Raw genomic sequence first — 22,495 nt, 5'->3', positions numbered from 1 at the left:
AGAATGGTGAATTCTCTCCTGCCTCGTCTCCTTATCTTCCTTGACATCCTCCATTAATCTAGTAGTTTCTCGCTTCAGTAAGGAGAGCATCTTTCTGTGGAAATCAATTGAAGGGATTAAGGGGTGAAAAATTGGGGCATAAAACCAAATCTCAATACCATGAAATATGACAAAAATGACAGATTTTGGCATTTGGAAGCTCTACATTTATGGCTACCCATGCCAAGATTAGGACACTAGGGCTCTCATTTCCAGATAAACACAGAAGATGGGCAGCCTATGCATAGCAAATATTACAACAACACAGAATGACTATATTTTTGTTTCATTCCTTAACTTCATTTCAGGTGATAATTTATTAGAGCAATGAGGCCACTGTGTAGCATACAGTAGTTATTGTCCATATGAATATAACTTATTCTGCCAGATCCTCTCTAATGTGCAGCAGGGAAATCTGTGTCTGGAAATGGTCCTGCAAGTTCCAGTCACATCCAACCTTGGACTTCTGGCAAAAAAAATTACAGTAAGCACTTTGGGACGAATCCAATGCCATCTAAGTTAGGTAATCACAATACTCCTGGATGGCGTGTGCCTTCTGGAGCAAAAAATAACCTTGTGATAAGCTTTTCAGATGATGACAGTGGAAGTGGTTCCGAAGGAGATAAAACAGAAAAGACTGCAAAAAAGAAAAGCGATGGATATAAGAAACCACCTATTTCTTTGCAATCAAAATCAGAAATTTTGCGACGAACTACAAGTAATCAAGTGAATCCAAAGAAATTGGTGCCTAGTCGTACTTCCTTGCCATCAATGACTAAAATCCATGGAGCCAGTTCTAGGAGTTCAGGACCATCTACTGCTGAGCAGGGCTCTTCTGTTCGAAGTGTTGATCCTGCCAATAAGATGGTGGCAGGCCGAGATTGTGGAAATGACCAACGTATAAATGGGAAAAGTGACAACCTAGAGAGCTTACGACAGCAGATTGCCATTCGAGAAAATGAGCTGAAGCTTAAAACTGGCCAACAGAAGGAAACAATTTCAGGACCATCTATGGATTACATTGGTGCAAAGCCAATCAGCAATGCAGCCAAGAAGGGTAGATTAGCTTCTTCTAATACTGTACAGTTGGCTTCTAATGAACAGGACAAGAAACGTCTAAAACTCAGTGAACCTACTCACCGTAAGTTAAATTCAGATGGCCTACTGCCGATGCATATACCTGCAACAAAATCTTTACCAGAATTAAAAATGCCATCTGTGGAAAACAATCATCTTACAGACCACAATTTGGTAGCTTACAATCAATGTAGCAAAGAAACTCGTGTGGCCACAACTGATCCAGGTATTGATGAAGTGCAAGAGAAAGATGAGCAGGTTCCTGTTTCATCTGGAAATCAACTTAGAGTGAAAGATGGTGAGTCTTATGTTACTTTCTCACACTATATACTGTATGAAGCTTTGAGATGCCTAAAAAGCTTGAGACTTACAACTTGTCTGGGCAGGCATCTCTACCAATTACAATCAGTCTGACAAGAGCAGTGATCTGTTGGATTCATTTACCGTGATCAATCAAAGCTCAAGTTTGCCTAAGACAGCACCCAGAGAAGATGATCAGCCTGCATTCCAACTGAAGATGTCTTCCCCAAAGAAACCGGTAAGTTTATATTGTTTCTTTTTTATTTACAATAACTGGGGTTCCTTAATCCTGATCCACCGTTTCTGTATATCTAGCGTTTTTGGGTGCCGTGATTTCTTTGCTTTAATATGACCTTTCACTATGCTGGATAGCTACATTTCCATTGTCTTCTGATTTATTGCATGCCGAATTTTTTCTGTTTATTGTGCTGGTTTCAGTCTACAGTTTGCTTCTTACAAATATTGCAAAATTTTAGTTTTAGCGATTTCAAGTTGACCGTTTTTGTAAAGCTGATCAATTACATGCAGAAATATGGAATTATTTATTCAACCCCTTTCCCCTTCCTGAGGGTGAGGGAAAGAAAAAGCTTGCCTAGGCATACAAGCTTTTCTTGTCTCTAGTGGATATGTAGTATTTTTGCATTTCGAGTTTGTCTTGCCAGCTACTTAACCACCCTCCTGGAAGGAAAAAAAGGGGTGGGGTGTACTGGCAGCGATTTGTGAGGTTTTTCTTGATACAGTTTCTGCTTATATTGCTTCTAATTCATGAGCTTGCCAGATTTGAAAATGCAATGAAACGATAGGTGTTTCTTATTTTTTCTAGATGTAATGTCTGTTATTTATGGTTCCTGTGTATATTTATGTTAGGTCAGTTTCACTAAGTACTGTTATATATTTATTTATTTTTGGACAAGTTAAAAGGAATTCATTAGAAAGGGCATAAAACTCGTTGCGAAAAAGGAATAGCAGTCTCTCTATCCTTTTGAGGCTGGAATTTCAACATCAGAGCTACACAGGAAAAATGTACCAGCCAGTTCACAGAGCTGACAGAGATAAATCCACCTGTATATGACTGCCTTTTTATATAGTAAATAGTAATAAAAATTATATTTATTATGTATTGCTGGTTTTTCTTCATGGCCATCAAGAGAGGCTTGACTTGATGATCACCCTTGAGTCATGATCACCCTTGATACGGATTCCAAAACCCTACTCGGATTGCTTATGGGTCCAGTCTAATGAATGGCAATTCTGGAAATTAATGAAGGCACTCTAACAAAGGAAAGTTGCAAATTCATGGGTAAAGTAAAGGTGTTTGAAAATGGCAAAGTAGGGATAGAAAATAATTTAATGGCATGACATAAATAAGGAGGGAAGGAGAGACATGTAATAAAGGCAATAGTAATTTAATAAGACAACTCAATAACGTAAGAAGAGTTATTGTCTTCAAGCTATGAACCAACAAGGGTATTTGAAACCAGGGTAGCTCTCAGACTTGTGGTGAGAAGATCCACTTAACACCTGATTGTCAAGGAAACCTCCCTTCTCTGGAGCAGTGGTCAAGGTGATTTTCTCATATTGTAGACACCTGATTATCAGGCTGTGCCAGGCCGTCTATGAAAATCCAAGTCCAGGCTATTTTGGTGGGCTACCCAGGCTGGAGCCGGCTTCTCATTGCCACCCCTAAATGTTGTGACTCTCATAACTGTGTTAGAAGGGGCATCCTCATGAAGCCTTCTCCTCAGGTGGCCCAGAGTGCTGTTTATGCATACTTTTTGACCAGAAACCTTGGATTGTTGTGCAAGCTCATTTCCTTCTTCTAGCTTTTTTATGCCAGATGTCACTCAGATTAGCTGTTACTTTTGCTTATCTTTGCTCAAGTAAATTTAAGTAATATTTGCACTTGTCAAACAAAAAAGAGAGGGGGAATGAATGAGGTTGAATATGTTTCTGGAAATGTGCTCATTAATTGCCTGCGACTACAATTGCAATGCTGTTACTGTTTTGTAGCTTTGTACAACATTGTGATTTTTGTGATATTTCCGACTTACGTAGTTTTGAAAGAGTTTCATGTCAGGATTAACCTGAAGAACACGTGATGAGATTCTAGGGTTTAACTGATCAAACATTGTCCAATGCTTTTTCATCATACCCATGCTATATTTTGCAGCACACTGAATTGAAGCATTCTGGTACATTTGAGGAGAGCCAGTCATTCACATTCTTCCAGAACAAAGCGACATCTAATCATAACTTGGTGAGAAGCAGCGAGTACAATGAGCTTATATCCTGTGGTGGAACACTTAATCCAGCATCTGAAAATCCAAGTGATAAGTGTTACCTCGATTTTTCTGAAAGCAAGTTGGGGGCTTCTGATGTAAGTAGAGTGGTCTTAAAGCCAAGTCATTGTTGCAGTCATCCTATATTTTGTTTTGACTATATCAGTTCTTCCAACTAATTGATAGAGATGCCTTGTGGCTTGTTCAATCAGGTGAACTATAACAGCATGGATATGCAATCCTTAGTTAAAATCGAGGAGCTGCTAGACAAAGAATTGGAAGATGCCCAAGAGCTTAGGCATGGATGTGAGCTTGAAGAAAGAAACGCACTGAAAGCTTATCGTAAAGCCCAAAGGTCTCTTGCAGAGGCTAATGCTAGATGTACTTATCTTTATCAGAGAAGAGAATTGTTTTCAGCCAAATCACGAGCTCTCATAATGGAGGGTTCTAATTCTTTGTGGACTTCTGGGTGGGATAAACAGATGGGGATTGGGTTGGATTCCTCACATATTGTTCCTGAAGCTAATGGGGGTTTATTGCCCACATTACACCACCAGATGCAAGCTGAGCTTGACGGTTTGAATCAGCTTACCCGTGATTCAACTGTTCGATGTACGTATGGTGCAGTCAATACGTCTTACCAGCATATGAGTGGACAAAATTTAGGATCTGAACCTTGCAGTGAGCCTGATGTTAGTACGTCTGAATTGTTGCATCATAAGGACAACGATACTGCAAATGGAATCTGTACTCCATCAAACCATCCCAATATGTCAGCGGATGAAGATGAAGAGACTTTTCCTTCTGACCACGGAGCTGTTCAAGTCACGCTAGAACGTAATAACAAGGAGGAAGACCCTGAAAGAAGGGAATCAGACACCAACCATGGATCCAAACAAAAATATTTCATGGATGGCTCTGATGATTCTGCCCTTCTTGAAGCTTCATTAAGGTCTGAGTTGTTTGCGCGACTTGGAAACAGAACTTTGTCGAAGAAGAGTCATCAGAATCTCAGTAAAGAATGTAGTGGTGACAAACGAGCTAATATTGACATTGGAAATGAGGCTACTACCATTATTAGTGTCAGGAACCAATTATTCGAGGAGGCAGAGCCAAACCAAGTTTCGGCCACTGGAGGTACTCTCCCAATTTCCTATATTCTAGGGTCAAATGCATTTATTTTCTTCCATTTTTCAACTTAAAGATTCTACCTGTGATTCACACTGGAAGTAAATATGTGAATGATTAATTCAGATTGTTCTCATAAAAGAAGTGACCAATTAGGATCATTAATTTCCTTTCAACATTTTGGCCAGTCCGGTTATTGCTTCCTTTTCTGAGTTCTTAATTATCTTTTTTTCTAACTAACTTAGATTTGCGTTTGCATTTGTTGCTTTGTCTGCTTGATTGAGTCCCCATATCTCTATGATGTTACAAATTTTTTTGGTATTCTGCACATTTCATGTCCATTAGCTTATAGTTCAAAATTTATTTTTCTTCTGTAAAGTTGTCTTGAAATTTGTTTTCAACATTTCATATGTTGTCTAGATGAGAACAGTTCCCTTATAAATTGGTCGAAAGTGATCTAAACTACCGAAATTTGTGAAATATCGTTGAAACCGGTAACATTTTCAATTTGACTGATGTTTTCCTTTCGACATTGCTCGAAACTGGGAAATTTCGGTCTAAACTTCATAGTTTCGACTGAGATTTAGAACTATGGATCATAGTTATTAAGGCGTTGGTAAGGCGCTGATGCGGTCCAAAGGCCATAAGGCAGTAGCACACATTAAAGGTATCACGTAAGGCGACCACATCATGAGATAAGGTGCTATAAGGCGATGCCTCAGACGCCTTATGACGCCTTATACACAAAGCGGGTGCATTATGAACATTTTAGAATTTAATACTTTTTAAAACTACTTTAGATAGATTCCAAATATTGATTTTTGATTGGTAAGTATATGATCTTGGATGCACTTGAGATGCATGGGATTAGTTTCTAACAACTAAAGTACTCCACCAAAAAAACCAAAACACGATTCTCACAGAAGGTTTGGACTTTTGAGTCAAGGATTTTGAGAAGGAAGAACCAGGTGACCAATCGTACCCCCCAGGAACTCCTTTGATCTTGCTCCGGCTTCTTCTTTCTTCTCTGGCAGCGGTGAGGTTACTCTGGCGAACAATCGTACCCCCTCTACAGTTACGTTTTTGGTTTTTTTTTTTTTTCTCATCTTATTTCTTGTTCATGCTACGATGAGTGTTTTTCTTTCTTTCTTTCTTTTTTTCTTCTTCTTTCTTTTTTTTTTTTCTCCTCTTTCTTCTTCTGTTCATCATACTGTACCTTTTTTTCTTTCTTCTGTACTTGAGTTATTCACTCTTCTTCAGCCTCCGGTTAACTTAACTCTGTACCTGTCCTTTTTTTTTCCCTTCTTTTTTTTTCATTCTTCTTCTGTTCTTCATACAAACTACCTGATTTTTTTTCCTTTGTTCTTCACTCTATTGAAGATTATGGTGAGCTCTGTACCTATCTCTTCTTTTTTAAAAAGGTTATATGTATGTATAATGTATAAACCCCCCCAATCAATTTTACACGTTGGTATAATGCATTGGTATGAAGTATGAACCTTTAATATTTATTTAGCATATGAGTAATAGGATTCAACTAGGATTTGAGTTAAATAGAATGGTTTTATAAAAAAATTACATAAGAACGCTTTAGTCAATAAGGCGACGCTTTATGCCTACCTTATTGCTAAGGTGCTCTAAAAGACCCTCAAATGCTTCCGTCACCCTACCGTCTTAATAACTATGCTATGGATGGTGTTGCCTGTTGGAGGTAATACTCTGACTCTCTAAATCTTAACTAGTCTACAGTCAAATCAGAGTGAGCATTTCATAGAAATGTAGCAAAGTCCTCTTGAGTTATGTACATTCATATCCTGAATTGTGATAACCTTGTCTTAGGTATACAATGTGACATTGATTGTATCTGTTACTGCTGCTTGAGCTACATTCTTGCCCCTCTCCTCCAAATATCATTTTTACCTCCTTAATTTCTTCATGTTTTAGGTGCTGATAGGTCAAAACCAAGTACGTGCGAGCTTTCATTTCAGATCCAAGATCAATGTCATGAAGATGAGTGTTCTTTTGATCCTGGGCCTGGCATAACTGCTGATCCTGACCACCACAGTTCCTCTTTGACAGAACCATGTACTTCAACTCTGTTTCCATCTTTGTTACCTCCTTCAGATATGAGGAGTGCATTTGGTCACGTAATGATTACATCCCCTATAAGATTTAGAGAACTCCAGTCTGGAGGTCTGGAAGTTTGCAGATATGATATTGCACATGAAGCGGACACTGGTGGTAGTGGTAATGATATACTGCTAGAAATTTTTAGAGCATGTTCAACTGAGGGCAATGGAAGAGGTATGGGAGAAATGGGTTCTTACACCTGTGATCTTTCAGTTGATCCATTTTGGTCATTTTGCATGTTTGATCTCCGAGGCAAATGTAATGATGAAGAATGTTGTTGGCAACATTTCAAAGACGATTCTCAAAGAAATATCAAGCGGCTTGATAATCCTGGTAGTGCTGGTATGTATCTTAGCTTACGAACTTTGATATATTGATTTCTTATTGTACATTGTTCTAAATATTATTTGCTTGCAGACTGTCATGTTAGACCATCATCACAAATTGAAAAGTTTACTGGTGCATGCAAGCTTTCTCAGTTTCCTCACCATGATATCAAGTTAGCTCCATTGACATATTTTGTTGGCTCTGATCTTCTTAAAGACGATATGCTTTCATATCATTCTGTATTGGCTCGGAGTATTGGGCAATGCTGGCAAAAAGGTTTCAGCATTTCCATGGCTGTTCCCTTCTCTCTTCAGAAAAACCTACCTGCAGAAGTGCAATTTTTTCATCATAATGATGGTTGCATAGATGTGCGTCAGAGTTGGAACAGGCAATATATGTATTTTCAAAGCCAAGATGAAGCGAGGGTTTGTCATTACTCTCCTATTCAATTGCTTTTATTATTATTATTATTATTATTATTATTATCATTGTTATTGTTATGTGGACGACCTGCTCACAAGGGAGTGCATGGGCATTACATGGAGAGCCTGAATTTTGACATGTGGCTAACATAGACCATTCCGTACATATTCAATGGTGAAATTTTCCACATCATCTTTCCAATTGGCACAATTAGGTGTAATATCCACGTTAGAATCTGCGTGCAGGCCGTCCACTCATCTGTTGTCTATTATTATTATTATTTGAAGTCCATGCTCTGTCTGCCAATGCATCTGGTATGTTCTATGTCAGTTTCCATATCTTGGTTTCTAATTGCTCGAAATTATTTGACTCAGTTTACCGCCTCTTCATAGGGAATGTGTATGTCTAATTAAATGTTCAGGTTATTCACTTGCTATTCAGTTCAGTAAAGATGATTTTGACGGGAGTAGCAAGTACCGAAGCGCAGATCTCTTATTAAATGATGGATATCTGCATTTTTATGTTATATTAGTTAAAGATACTTTTTTTTTTATGAGTTCTTTGCTCTTTAACTATGTATCTTTCATATTGTTCCTGTTGGTGTTTAAATATATATGAATTTCTATTACATTTTTGCATTTGTTTCGCTCACTAATTGAATTATACATTCATTATTATGCCACTAATGTTGTTCATTCACAACCTAACAAAAGAATAATTCAGTATCTTTTCTTGTTAAACAACCAACTTTACATTCCAATTAAATAAGCAAATCAGGCTTTTTTCTGGGTGGGGGTGGGGATGCAGAACTATACATATTTTGATTTTTTTGATTTTTGATTTTTGATTTTTTTGATTTTTGATTTTTGATTTTTTTTTTTCAGTTTCATTATGGTGCTTTCATGCAAAATGTTTCTGTTTCTTCCAATATGATTTCGAAATAATTGTCCAAGCATTCTGTTGAGTTATGTCTGAGATTGTCTCTATCCATCTTTTGTATGGTCCCTTTAGGGTCAGCTCAACCAAGGAGATCTTGAGCAGTCACTAGAGATGGCACTTACACTTTCCAATCAAGATGTCAGGAAGTTAGATGCAAAGAAGAAGGTGTTGTTTTCAATGAGCTGATATTAATACAATATTACTTGCACGTTTTGCTAATTATTTCCTTATATTTAGCATATTTATAAACTGCTTATAAAGATCCTATCTGTTTGTGATTCTATAACTGGTTATTATTATGTTCTACATTTCTTAGTATTCTTTTGCAGGCTCCCTTTGTTCTGTCACGAGCTCTTGAGACTGATCCAACATCTGTGGTCCTCTGGATTGTTTATCTTCATATTTACTATAGGAATGAGAAAGAAATTGGAACAGATGACATGTTTTCGCATGCGGTATGTTGCTTCTTTCTCCTTATATTTATGGGGAATAAGGGTATGCAATTTTGAACAATATCGATGGCTAAAATCTGACATCTCATTTTCTAGGTCTAATAATTTGACATTGATCGATTATAATGTTAATGGTGCTTATAGTCAGAGTTCAAGTTCTTTTGTTCATAGATTTGAGTGATGCCATTTACAGTTCTGATCGACTACTTAAAGAATTTCATTCTTTGGCATAGCAGTTTGGCAATAATTATGATTTATGAATGGCATTTTCTCATCTAGATATACTGCTCTCTTGGGTAACTTGGTAGTCCAATATCATATGGTTTATTGTGTAATGGAAATTGTTTGATACGCTATGATTTGGTACTAAGCAGTAATACATTATATTATATGCTTTTGTACATATACTTGCTATGCTCCCATCGTATGGGCTGTGTGGTAAATGCTTATAATATTTAAGATCTCTAATGGTTCAAATTTGTGGAGTAATTGAAACCATATTATAGTCTCTTCACATGTTTGGATACTAATGTGCATGCACATAGATACAAGTGTGTGAAACAGATTTTTCTGCAGTTATCCTTGATGAAAACTACAGAATACAATATTTCATGTTCTGTCTGAGCTACCGAACAGTGAATTCTACTGAAATTTACTTTGCCAGTGATTATTTTCTTAGATATCTGGAAAACTTGGCCTACAGTAGATCTAAATTCTTTGACTACTGTTGCTTTGATGTCAATTTCAGCAATGGCAGGACAACAACATTTTTGTTGTCCCCTTCATTTGAAAGCACCAAATTACTTTGGAGGGACTGTGAAGGGTATGGAGAAACCTAAGCATGTCAAATTACCTAGCATGTTATTCAATCAGACAGGAGTTTTGCTATTGTGTCACATGATTTTGAGCTTTAGTGTTGAAGTCTTTCCTACTAACAAAAGTGAATATATTTAGAAGATTTAACTTGTGAGAAATGCCTCCTGATAGTCGCCAGAAGTAGGAGATTCTAGAAGAATATTGTAATCTTGAGCAATAATAGAGAATGCATTTCAATACTTCAATAAACTGTATCAATTGGATTTTTGGTTTACATGATGAACCGGAGGGGGACAAAATTGCTTTTAATGCAACATTCATCACATCTACAATATGTTAGTTATAGATCACTGGCAATCAATTGCCTCCACCCACCCCCCCCCACCAAAAAAAAAAATTTGACTGCACTAAATTATTTTTGGAGTGTATGTCCAAGAGAGTGGGCAGGGGCTTTAATTTTGCCTTAAAGCCTTCTGTTTCTCACCTTCCAAATCCCCCATATATTTTGCATGTGGGATAAGATTTTCCTTCTGGGCCCCCTTCACGGGCTTTAGCTCCTCTGGTTGTTTCCGTCCCAACCAAATAGACCATGATAATACTGAGACATAATTTCTCATCTCATGAGATGACAGAAGATGATGTTTTTTGTTTCCTCCCTCTAGAGAAAATTTCTATTTGCCTATTGGAGTCCTCTATTTCCATGGTTGGAGGAGCTATCCCGCATTCATATCTATATGCATTCTTCATTAGACAACCAGACAGAATTTCGCAGTAAGATTTTACTTGGAATTTCCTTTTGGCCTATTAGTGTAAGCAACTTGAGCATCGCTCCATTTTGTCTATGAAGCAGTTTATTTTAAAACTAAGGTACACATACTACTTCCTTATGAACCACTACAGAAGATTGACTAATTACGGGCTTTTATTAATAGCCACCTGATGTAATCTAGGGAACATGAGAGACAAGTTCTGGTCGGTTGCAATTACGAACCCGATTTGGTCTTCATTTGTGTCATACTCTAGATTTAAAAGCACAGTATCGACGTTGGATTGGTGGCTGATGCAGAACCTGGGTTACAATTTGGTCTCCCTATGGGCACACCATGTGTTAGATAACTCAAACCAAAAGCACTAATTATAAAACAGTAAATATTTTGGTGTATAAGAGAGTGAAAGATTTGTAATTGGGGAATCCTTAAGGGGTAACTAAGGTAGCTAAGTAAGGACTTGATGGGTAATAAAATTTAAAGAATAGGGACCATCTTGGAACAAAATAAAAATAAAGGGAAAAGCAAAATTAGAATAATAGGGCGGGGCAAAGATGGAAAACAAAAGGAAAATGTTTTCTATGTGGGGAGTGTGGCCCCTATGCATAGACATTTTTTTTTTTTGGGGGGGGGGGGGGTGATCGGCCCACCCCCCATGAAAGGGAAAATGACTTCTATTGATGCTTCCTCGTACGCTCCCATTGGCCCTCGTGCACACGCAGGAACCACACACCCCCACGGGAAACACTTCCCCAAAACAAAATATACGTAGGAATTAGGAGCACAATCATCTGGTTGTCTTCAACATCGTGCTAGCAGATAGAAGGCAGAAGAACTTATTTGAGTCAGGTAAGATAACTCACCAATGGGACCGTCAATCGGGCTGAAACTCAAGGGTTCAATCACCCAATGATCTACAATCTCCAATTGATGGGTGTTCAAAACAGAAATCAAAAGAGGTAAAACGTCTGCTACTCACGGTCTATAGTGGTAAAAGGTGAACCAGTCCTTGTTTGTACTTGATTCTCACAACAGAACATGTAGTTTGGGAAGAGAGACTAGGGGTTTGGGTCACCCAAGTTTAGACTTCCTTTGGCCCAGATCTCAAGACTCAGAGTGAGCAACAAAGGAGTTTGAGGTACTAGATAAGGCTGTCAGTAGGTTATAGTTGCAGGAACAGAAAATAAACTGCTCAAGGAGGAGGAAGAATAATAAAGGACAGGAATAGAGGAATCATACCTGGGAGTAGGAGGGAGAAAGGTGAAGGAAGAGAGAGGGAGTACAATAGTAACCACGCCTCAACCAATGAAGGTATCATAAACTTCAAAATTCATTCCAAAATCTGATCTTGCATTGATTACACACTGTATTTAAAGTAGAAATAAGGTCTCCTAATTGGAGCCTAAAAAACTGACAATAGACTTGTAGTTTGACTCAATTGCCTACTGACTCGGAGACAACTAACATTATCTAACTGAAATAAAAATTACAAAAATAACAGAACAAAGTAAATCCCTACAAACTTCGTTAACTGCATCAGCTGCTGCCGTTGATATGGCTCAGTGATATCTGGCCAATCTTTGTCGGTTGGTATCAGCTGAATTGGATGGATCAGTGACTGCCAATAGACCTGATCCATTACTGATTTAAAAAATGTTGTTTTTACAACCCACCAGCTGACCTGCTTCTTTAAAACACTAAAAAACACAAACAGCAGCAGTGGGTATTAGGTGTGGAGATAACATACAAACTCAAATGGGTGCTGTTGACCAAAAGCAAGTTCATTGGTGACTCTCAAGTTCAGACATGGATTTGGGAGGAATTGATTGTGAAAAGGGGCTTTGTGGATCATTGACCAGTCATATAAATTTGTGTGTAATGACTGAGTTGGGGAAAAAAGAGCAATAACATGAATGATTGAAGTGGTCGGTTTTGGCCAGTGTCTTGATTGGAGGTTGTTTTCTACTTTTATGTCAGCTGTGCGGTTAGGGGTTATATGGTTTTGATTTGGTTGACGAAATGCACAATGAATTAAGGGAAGAAAGCATATAATAGAAAAGTATAAGAAGAATAATATGACAAAAAGGATGCTTGTGAATGTCACAGCATTAATATTTCCATTTCATTCATTCCTTGTTTCTGTCTGTGCTCTAGAAACCTAACTTTTCTTCCTTATCACTTCTATTTTTCTGGATTGTTTTAGATTCTGAAATGTAGAGTATTAACCTGTTTTATCTTCTTGTTTTTGTTTTTCTCTTGGAGAACTGAAATGCAAATGTGTATGGCAACACCTTATCTTGTTCACCAGATACACTCTAATGACGATTCTTATGAGCTCTGGCTAATGTACATCAACAGTCGGGTACAGCTAAATGATCGGTTGCTTGCATATGAAAATGCATTGTCAGCACTTTGCCGCCATGCATCTGCTCCTGATGGAGATAAAGCGCTTGCTAGTGCAGGCATCTTGGATCTGTTTTTACAGATGATGGATTTCCTACGCATGTCTGGAAGTATAGGGAAGGCCATCTTAAGAATCTATGCACTCTTACATCTGGTGCTGGATCATAAAGATGTCTGCTCCATGTTGCCCTCAGACATCCTCACATGCTTAACAGTGTCTGACAAATGCATTTTTTGGATTTGTTGTGTTTACCTAGTGATGTACAAAAAACTGCCTGATGCAGTTGTACGGCAGTTTGAGTGTGAGAAAGAACTCCCATTTTCTATAGACTGGCCTTTCATTCAATTAACGGCTGATGAGAAGCATCGGGCTGCAGAACTGATGGAAATGGCAGTAGAATCAGTTGCTTCTTGTATCAATGGTGATTCGGATGAAAAGGGAACTGCTCTCAGATCAGCACACGTGATATCTTTGAATCATGTTAGATGTATCGCAGTACTCGACGGCTTAGATTGCTGTAAAACTTTGTTGCACAAATATGTTAAACAGTACCCGAACTGCTTAGAACTTGTTCTGACCTTCGCTCGATTTTGTGAGGATGGTTTTGTGGATTTGGGTTTTAAAAGGTTTGAAGAGGTCTTGCACGGCTGGCCTAGAGAGATCCCTGGAGTACAATGCATTTGGAACCAGCATGCCGAATTTGCTCTGGAGAATGGAAGAGTTGATTTTGCAAAACGACTGATGGTTCAGTGGTCTCAATCTACTTGGAAAGTTCAAAATCCTCAGAATGGAATAGATGTCTCAGAGGATATCGATTTACACATTTCTTTGGAATCACCTCCATGTTCAATTTCCGACGACGCCGTTGCTTTTTCTAACACCAGGGATAAATACTTTGGGTTGCTTAATCTTTCCCTTCATAGATTCTTGCAGGAAGACAAGGCTGGGGCTCGTTTGGCAATGGATAAAGCATTGCAGGTAGCTGCTACTGAGGATTTTAAGCACTGTGTTAGAGAGCATGCCATGTTTTTCCTTTTGGATGAGTCAGAATCAATAGGTTCTAGTTCTATGAGTGTTATAATGAGTCTTCTGAACAGATATTTGGTTGATACCCGGTCTTTTCCCTTCACTGAGCTATTATCCAGAAAATTTATACGAAACATCAAGAAGCCTAGAGTTCGGCAGCTCATTAATAAGATGTTGCCTCCAATACCCTTTGACTGTTCTCTTGCAAACTTGGTTCTTGAAGTTTGTTATGGCACATCTCTGCTACCAGAAAAATACAATAGAATATCAGATTTGGTGGATCTTGTTGAGGGTATTATGGAGATTCTGCCAGCTAACTACTTTTTAGCTTTATCAGTTAGTAAGTTGATTACTACGAATTCCAACTCTGCTGGTATTGTGTCCACTGGTGTTTCCTTCTGGGCAAGCTCTGTTTTGGTAAGTTCCATCTTTCAGGCTGTCCCAGTGGCACCAGAGCATATATGGGTAGAAGGTGCAGGTATTTTGATGAAGTTAGTAGAAGTTCAGGAAATGTGTGAGAGGTTCCATCAGAGGGCTTTATCTTTATATCCATTTTCCCTTGAGCTGTGGAAATCATATTTCAACCTTTCTAAGATGACAGGGAACATGGCTGCTGCTATAGCAGCGAAAGAAAGGGGCATAGAACTGGACTGACGTTTTACTTCCCTTTCATCTTTTTTTTTTTTTTTTTCTGAATGAAATCACAGCCTTTCAGACCAGTATTTACCCTCAGAAATTATGCTGCCTCACTATGGGGTGGAGACACAAGGACAGTGGAGGCCTCGATACAATCTAGGCATAGTAGTTCAAACATGCTTAGGTATGCTCAGGTGAATCTCGTGTAGAAACATCATGGAAGTTATGGTTGTCGGTTCTCTTAAGATCAGGGGTTTTAGATGTTGGCAGTGATTTGGAGAACCATCTATACAATATAGGAAGCTGACTGAAGGGGGTTTTGGTTACATAAGCAGGTAACTACCCTGGAAATTCATGACGGGCTTTCGGCTGTAAAGTGGAAGTATGGAATCCTATTTTACTAATTTTTTTTTTTTTTCCTGAACACTAGAAAGGGAAGGGGTAGAAGTAACAAAACCCTCGTGTGAATGCCATACAATGTAACTAATGGATATAGAATAGTTGCAGATAGTTTTGTACTTTTTATGAGTACAAAAGGAGAACAGAATGAATCCAATATTTGTTTTCTTACACAAAGCCTGTTTGGCTGTGTGGATTATATAGTTCTGTAATCAAATGTGTTTTATTACTTCTTTCAATTTGTAACTCTGGAGGTTCAGTTGCGATGATTTATGATATTCCAGAACTATATAACGATCATTATAATTTGGAACACTTGCTATCCCCACACTATCACCAACACTTATTGAAAAAATTACCTGTGCTTTTGAGTCTGTACTCTGTACTTCCTAAATAATCACTAGAAAATTCTACATTCTAACCCTTTTAAATATTTTGGTCTTTCTGAAATTGACAAATTAGGCTAAATGACTGAACAAAATGAATCTTGCTGATAATGTATAGTAATAGGGAGAACAGGGCACATGCACCACAGGAGGTTAATGGGAAGAAGAGTAGTAAGATGGGGGTAAATTTGATTTAAGTTGGTTAATCCAAAGTGTCATTTGCCCATTATTATTAATGTTATATTGTTCTTTTAATGTCTATTTCATTATAACTTCCACATGGCGATCCAAAATCCTACAAGATATTGGTATTCGATGTATGTGATGTCAATTGACAAATATATATTTTTTGGTACAAGTGAATTGACAAATTTTATAGCATATTTATTTGTATGTATTAATTTAGCTTAATAATTTGATGCTTTAATTTCTGGCCACCAAAAGGTCGTTTCCTTTCTACCCTTTTAACAAGGAATCTTAACCACTTGAGTCACTTGGTACTGTTATGTGTGAAATCACATCATTTACCCTTGTGTAAAAAATGAAATCAGTTATACTGAAAGGCTTTTGTGGTTTGATAATAAATTCTGTTTATAACCTACTTGACATGGACGTGTATCCTCAAGTCCTTTCTGTCCTTGGCATCATGAAAAACCAACGGAGAAGAATGAGTTCCGTTCACCTGCATGGACTTGCCCAAAACCTATCCTATTCACTGACATAAATGCCCTTGTCTTGCATGCAAGGACTGTACATTATAGTTGAGCTGGATTCAAGGAAGAGAAGGAAAATTTGCTTTAAGCAAGGATTTTAAGTTTGGAATCGGGGTGAAATTGATCTTTGCTGATTCCGATTCGGATATTTCAATATTTGTTGTTGATTTAGATTTGGAATAGGTCCCAAAAACCCTAGAATTGATCTCTTAGATATGAAATCTAGCAATCTAGTTCCATGAACTCTCTCTACAGTAGGTCGACGATCAAATCAGAATCAGTCCTGATCGATTCCACCAATCTGATTCTAATTATTTTAAATCATGATCTTAGGGAATAGAAAAAGAAGTAATAGAAAGGAGACATGGTTCCAAAAGTACATGATTCTCTCCATTACTGAAAGGTGGGGAGCAGAGAACATCTGATTAGGCTTTTAACAAGCACAACCAATCTCAAATGATTCGAACCCCATCTGAACACCTTTACTTAATCATCCCATGACCATCACAAGCCTCAAGCCGTTTAAGGTGATCTCAAACTCTTCATTAATATATGGAAAGAAAAAGATCGAGAAAGTCCAAAGATTGGACGGCTGTGATTGGATGTTACATACTTTGAGTTTTTTTTTTTTTTTTTTCCAATTTTATAACTTATGATTTTTCCCCTATTTTATAACTTATGATTCAGATTGGCATGGTTTTATGAGGAATGAAATTTAGTAGCTGCAACTCCATGGGAGCCAAAGAAATGGAATCCTGCAACTCTATGGGAGCCACAGAAATGGAATCGTAAAGAGTATTTTAGAAATTGTTAAAATATTATTGAATGTTGTTTTAATAATGTTTTTAAGATTTGTTTTTCCTTGGATGGACATTATTTTTTGCCATGTAATAATAATAAATAAAATTAAAATTTTGTGGACTGGTAAAACCCTAGAACCCGAGTTCTTTTGCTCGCATATCAAGTTTAAGTCCAAACAGAGTAAGAAAATGAGTAAAATAAATAGCAAAAAATTCAAAATTGCGAAGAGGGTGACTATAGTACCATGAGGATGCATGGACATATACATGTAAGAGTAGATGATTGAATCTGTGAAATTCTACGCGTCACCAATCTAGATTATTACCTACTTATCTAATAAATTAAAATTATCGAATTACCCTTTCTATAGACAAAAAGTTTACTCTGGGTCATCTACAACCACATTTTCTTATATTAAAATTCAAAAACAATTGAAAGTTTTGAGACATCTCCTTTAGAGAGAGAGAGATCCAAATGAATGGAAAGAAAATGAGAAGCATATCAAATTGGCTCTCATCACAAAGCAGATGAAACAAGTTGAAGTATCAAGTCGAAATCCTTTAAGATATGTTTTTGGCACATTCCTCTTAAATTAACTTTAAAATGAATTAATTCCTTGTCATCATCAGATGATTACAATGAACAATCCATCCCTTTCTGCTTTCAATGTTCCACATGTGTGGGATTTTAGTTTGGGAACTTTTTGGTTGAAACTGAGGTAGCTTACAACCGGGTTGCATGCCCTCCTAGTTACACTGCCGTCAATTGAAGTCAAGATAAGATATGTTTAATTAAAATTTTAAAAAATTATACATCTTCTACTATTATTTTTTTATTGAGAGTGTAATAGGAGAATCTAGATCACTTATTTATACATTTACGCTTCATATACAGTTAGGTATAACATATCTGATCTTTTATTTTCATAAATGTTCTTATGCATTGTTAATAGCAATATAGAGGAGTATTTATGAAAGCAGAATGACACATACATCAGTTAACCATACGTGAAACTTACATGTATAGGTAGGTATTCTAGAGTCGTGACATGATTTTATGCATCAAGAACCACAAATTAATGACGTCTCTTCCATTCAAACACATTTCAATCGACAAATAAGAAGAAAGAAGTCTTTCTTATTCTTTCTCCCTTAATCCCCATTTTCATATTGTATATATAGTTTGACAAAGACTCACCATTACCATCATAATCACAATCACTATCACCACCACCACCACACATTAAAGCAAGTCCATTGCATCACTAAGAGCTAACAACAATGAAAGTAAAAAGATAATAGGAGTGGAAAAGGAAACCTCCCATAGCCAACATCTCCCATCAAGAGGGATGGAGATCAAATGGCCAAAAGAGGAACCTAGAATCTAAGGGGAGTCGGTTTGGGTTCCTGTGGGAGTTCAGTCGAAAACAGCAATCCTACATCCGACATGAATAGATCAATGTGAAAATTTATAACGACTTAGACGCTTTTGTTGGGATTTTTATGTGAGTTTAATTGATACCGATTAATCCATTGAGCCCAAGCAGTTATAGACCCACTTTGATTAAGAAACTCTTAATCTAATCTATTGTGGCAATGAATTAGAATTTTAAGGATTCTATTATAAATAGAAGTTAATGGTCATACAGCTGTCACTTTTACCTTTATGGTTTTGGAAGTACATACTTGTTTGATAGGAGTAGTGTCGGATGGAACTCCATTGAGTAGTTCTTCATTGTAATCTTCAAGGGGTTAATCTTTAAGTACATGGGACAGAAGTTCCTGACCAACACTCGTGGGGCTTCTAAACTTACACACAAATACTTGCCTACTCCCATTTATGGTTCATATAATAGGAGTGTCTCATTGATTATCATATATATGGTAAATCTAAATGTTTATGTATTCTAAGATCCATAAAGGAATTATTATTGATCTTGGTTTAGAAACTCCACCTATATTTAAAAGTTATGTAGTTAATCCTTTTATTGTTAATACTTGTATTTTAAACAATATGAGATTGTTTATATGATTCTAAAATCCTTAACATTTTTTTTTTTTTTTTAATCGACTAGCTTGAATTCTATTCAAGCCCCAACAATTCAGACCAATCATTTATTTTTTTAAGTATTATTATTATTATTATGTAACAGACGAATAATATATTCCCTAATTGTGTAGGAGGAGGCTTACCAACTTTTCCACTTGCCCCAAGTGCGTAATAAAGAAGGCATTTATCCCATTTAAAGCGACCTCCTTATCATATGTTAAAGGGCCCTTTGAGTTTTGTTTTGTGTGTAACTCAGAAAAGTGATTTCAATAGAAAACACGTATCTCACTCTCATTCCCTTAACAAAAAGAAGGGAGCGTTGACTCTAAATTTAAGGGGGGCGAAGGCCCCACGATGATGCAGTTGCGCACCATGTAATCCACTAATTTTTTCTATCAATATATGTAATACACTAAATTTTTCTATCGATATATATAATCCACTAAAGTTTTCTATCGATATATGTAATCCACTAAACTTTTTTATCGGGATTACTTATAATATCGTTATCGCTCATTCTCTCTCTTCCGACTTAAATGCCTTTTATCTCTCTTCTCTATTTACATGCCATACATTATTTTATATATATATATATATATATATATGGGAAAATGACAGGTATGCTAGCACATTACCTAGGAATAAGGTATGCTAATGTCTACTAGCCATCAGATAAAAAATAAAAGATCTCATCCTTTTGTAATTGTTGTCTTACAAAATCTGCTCAATACCGTCGCTCCATGGTTCCTTCTCCTAATTCTTCCACCTCTCCCCTTCTTCTCAATCATCGGCTCGGCCTCCCTTCCAAAAAAAATTCGTCGATCCCCCTCTCTCTCTCTCTCTCTCTCTCTCTCTCTCTCTCTAGCTCGGTCGCCTTCTCCATCTCCTGTAGCTATTGAAGAGGGGGAGATTTAATTCCGTGGTTTAATTAAATCTTTTCTCCTCCGTCTTCCTCCTCTCTCATAGCAGGAGCGACTGACGATGGACTTGATTCGAACTGTTCCCAGCTCAAAACCATCCCCATCGTTGCAGCTCGCCTTCAACCTCAACTCTATCCAAACGATCTATGACCCTTGCCGCTGCAATCCCCCTTCCAAAAAGAATATGAAGATACAAATATCTCTGATTTTAGAACTGAAATAGCAACCACAACCTCGATGCTACAAAAATCCAACGAAGTTGTCTGCTTATTTTCTTCCACTTCTTTAGTTGAAGATTTAGATGACAGTGATTTTCGTAAGCGAAAATTGGGGAAGAAATAAGGTAGAGGATGACTAGCAACTGAGGAGGAAGAAGGGTCGGAAATCGATTTGGAACTGAACAAAGTTTGGTTTGACTTTGAGAAATTAGAGAAATATATGAAAGAAGATCAAAACGATCAGCAGGAACCAAATCAATTAACACCCTCAAATTGATGCATGACCATTTAACCCCTTTCTTATATTATTAGAGAAGAGGTTGCGTTCAGGACCTTTAGGTAGCTCTAATAGTATTGTATTTTAAAGGGGATTGCAGTGGCAAGGCTCAGACAGGCTGGGAATAGGGGTGAGGTTGAGAGAGAGAGAGAATATGACCCTTGCCGCTGCAATCCCCCTTCCAAAAAGAATATGAAGATACAAATATCTCTGATTTTAGAACTGAAATAGCAACCACAACCTCGATGCTACAAAAATCCAACGAAGTTGTCTGCTTATTTTCTTCCACCTCTTTAGTTGAAGATTTAGATGACAGTGATTTTCGAAAGCGAAAATTGGGGAAGAAACAAGGTAGAGGAAGACTAGTAACTGAGGAGGAAGAAGGGTTGGAAATCGATTTGGAACTGAACAAAGTTTGGTTTGACTTTGGGAAATTAGAGAAATATATGAAAGAAAATCAAAACGATCAGTAGGAACCAAATCAATTAACACCCTCAAATTGATGCATGACCATTTGACCCCTTTCTTATGTTATTAGAGAAGAGGTTGCGTTTAGGACCTTCAGGTAGCTCTAATAGTATTGTATTTTAAAGGTGATTGCAGTGGCAAGGCTCAGACAGGCTGGAAATAGGGGTGAGGTTGAGAGAGAGAGAGAGAGAGAGAGAGAGAGAGAGAGAGTATGGGACTTCTAAACTTACACACAGATATTTTTCTACTCCAATTGATTATCATGTATAGGGTAAATCTATATGTTTGTGTGTTCTTGGCTTAGGGACTACACCCATGGTTAATCTTTTATGATTGGTTTATGATTCTTGTATTATAACATCAATGAGGTTATTCATATGATTCTATGGTAAAGAGTCTCCAACAATTGGTCTCAGAGCCAACCCTTATGGTGTTAAAATCAAGAAAAATCAAAGAAAAATTGATTTTATATAGGGTTTGGGTTCCAAATCATAGAAATCGTAATTTTACCATCACTTACAAGTCCCGGATCGAAAAAATTTCTTCACAAAATTTGTAGAGGACGAGAAGACGGTCTCAACGATATACCGCACATCATTGAAAACCTCCAAACATGTCACCAAAAACCAGCTACCGGAGGAGAGAGAATTTTTTATTTAAAAAAAAAATCTACGCGGTGAATCATTACCGATTTAACTCAGTAGGGTTTTCAAGTTAACCAGAAGGTGACCCGGATTTTGACCCAAAACTAATATGTCCAAATTGGATTAGACCGTTTGGCCGAACCGGTTGGTTTGGGCAAACCAGATTGATTTTGATTCATTTTTTCTGCAACTTCAAAAGATTCGTACAGGCACACGGTGAAGAATTTTTCATCCTGATTTTTTTTGTGTTGAGTTTAGTTTTTCATACTCTTCGTTTTGATATATTATGAGCCTAGTTTTGGTTAAATTTTATTATCTATTTTGTATAAGTTATAAGTATGGGTGTTTTATTATTCTTCATAATTTTTTCTCTTAATTGAAAGAAATGAAAGAAAATCAGTCCATACATTACTTGCATATCAACATATGAACTTGTTTATTGGCTAATGATAGATCATGGTTTACATATATTTTTTTGTTCATGCTTAAATAATCACACGTTTAGTTACCAGAATGAATTTATAGACTATTGCAGTGAGGTTGGATGGAATCCACCAAAATGATAAAATTCAGTCTTATTATAATGAAATACAAATCAAAGGCTTTTTTTTGTTTGAAAATTAATAAAATGATAGTTGGTAGTAAGGTTGCTAATGTTCATTCAAATGTGACATTATCAAAGAGAAGTCAAAGTTAAAGCAAGTGAAAATAGAATAAGGATTTCTCAACCTAGAAGATGTTGTCCATATAAAGATGGTAGTATTTTTTGAAAGTTAGAAAAAGTCTCACAGTAATAGCAGAAACTTGAGTGGACTAATATGTTTCAAACCCAAATGTCAAGAATGTAGTTCCGGTTGACATTCTTGAAGTAATTGGT

At 37.0% G+C, this 22,495-nt stretch overlaps 1 protein-coding gene across 3 annotated transcripts; it reads left to right on the top strand.

Annotated features, from left to right (window-relative positions):
- Nucleotides 1-333: 333 nt before the first annotated feature.
- LOC122059720 lies at nt 334-15,381 on the top strand. 3 transcript variants are annotated; one of them, XM_042622732.1, is made up of 10 exons: nt 335-562; nt 632-1,414; nt 1,503-1,654; nt 3,587-3,793; nt 3,908-4,832; nt 6,768-7,295; nt 7,371-7,705; nt 8,715-8,807; nt 8,972-9,097; nt 12,986-15,381. In XM_042622732.1, exons 1-10 carry the CDS (start codon nt 547-549, stop codon nt 14,759-14,761), a joined length of 4,941 nt encoding a protein of 1,646 aa, XP_042478666.1. In that variant the 5' UTR covers nt 335-546; the 3' UTR covers nt 14,762-15,381. The 3 variants fall into 3 exon arrangements, with proteins under 3 accessions (XP_042478665.1, XP_042478666.1, XP_042478667.1); XM_042622733.1 differs by having other exon boundaries at nt 427-523; XM_042622731.1 differs by having other exon boundaries at nt 334-1,414.
- Nucleotides 15,382-22,495: the final 7,114 nt, after the last annotated feature.

The sequence above is a fragment of the Macadamia integrifolia genome, chromosome 13, assembly GCF_013358625.1.
Source record: "Macadamia integrifolia cultivar HAES 741 chromosome 13, SCU_Mint_v3, whole genome shotgun sequence".
NCBI lineage: Eukaryota > Viridiplantae > Streptophyta > Magnoliopsida > Proteales > Proteaceae > Macadamia > Macadamia integrifolia.
Note: the sequence above shows the minus strand (reverse complement) of the source record. Positions and strands in the feature narration are given on the sequence as shown.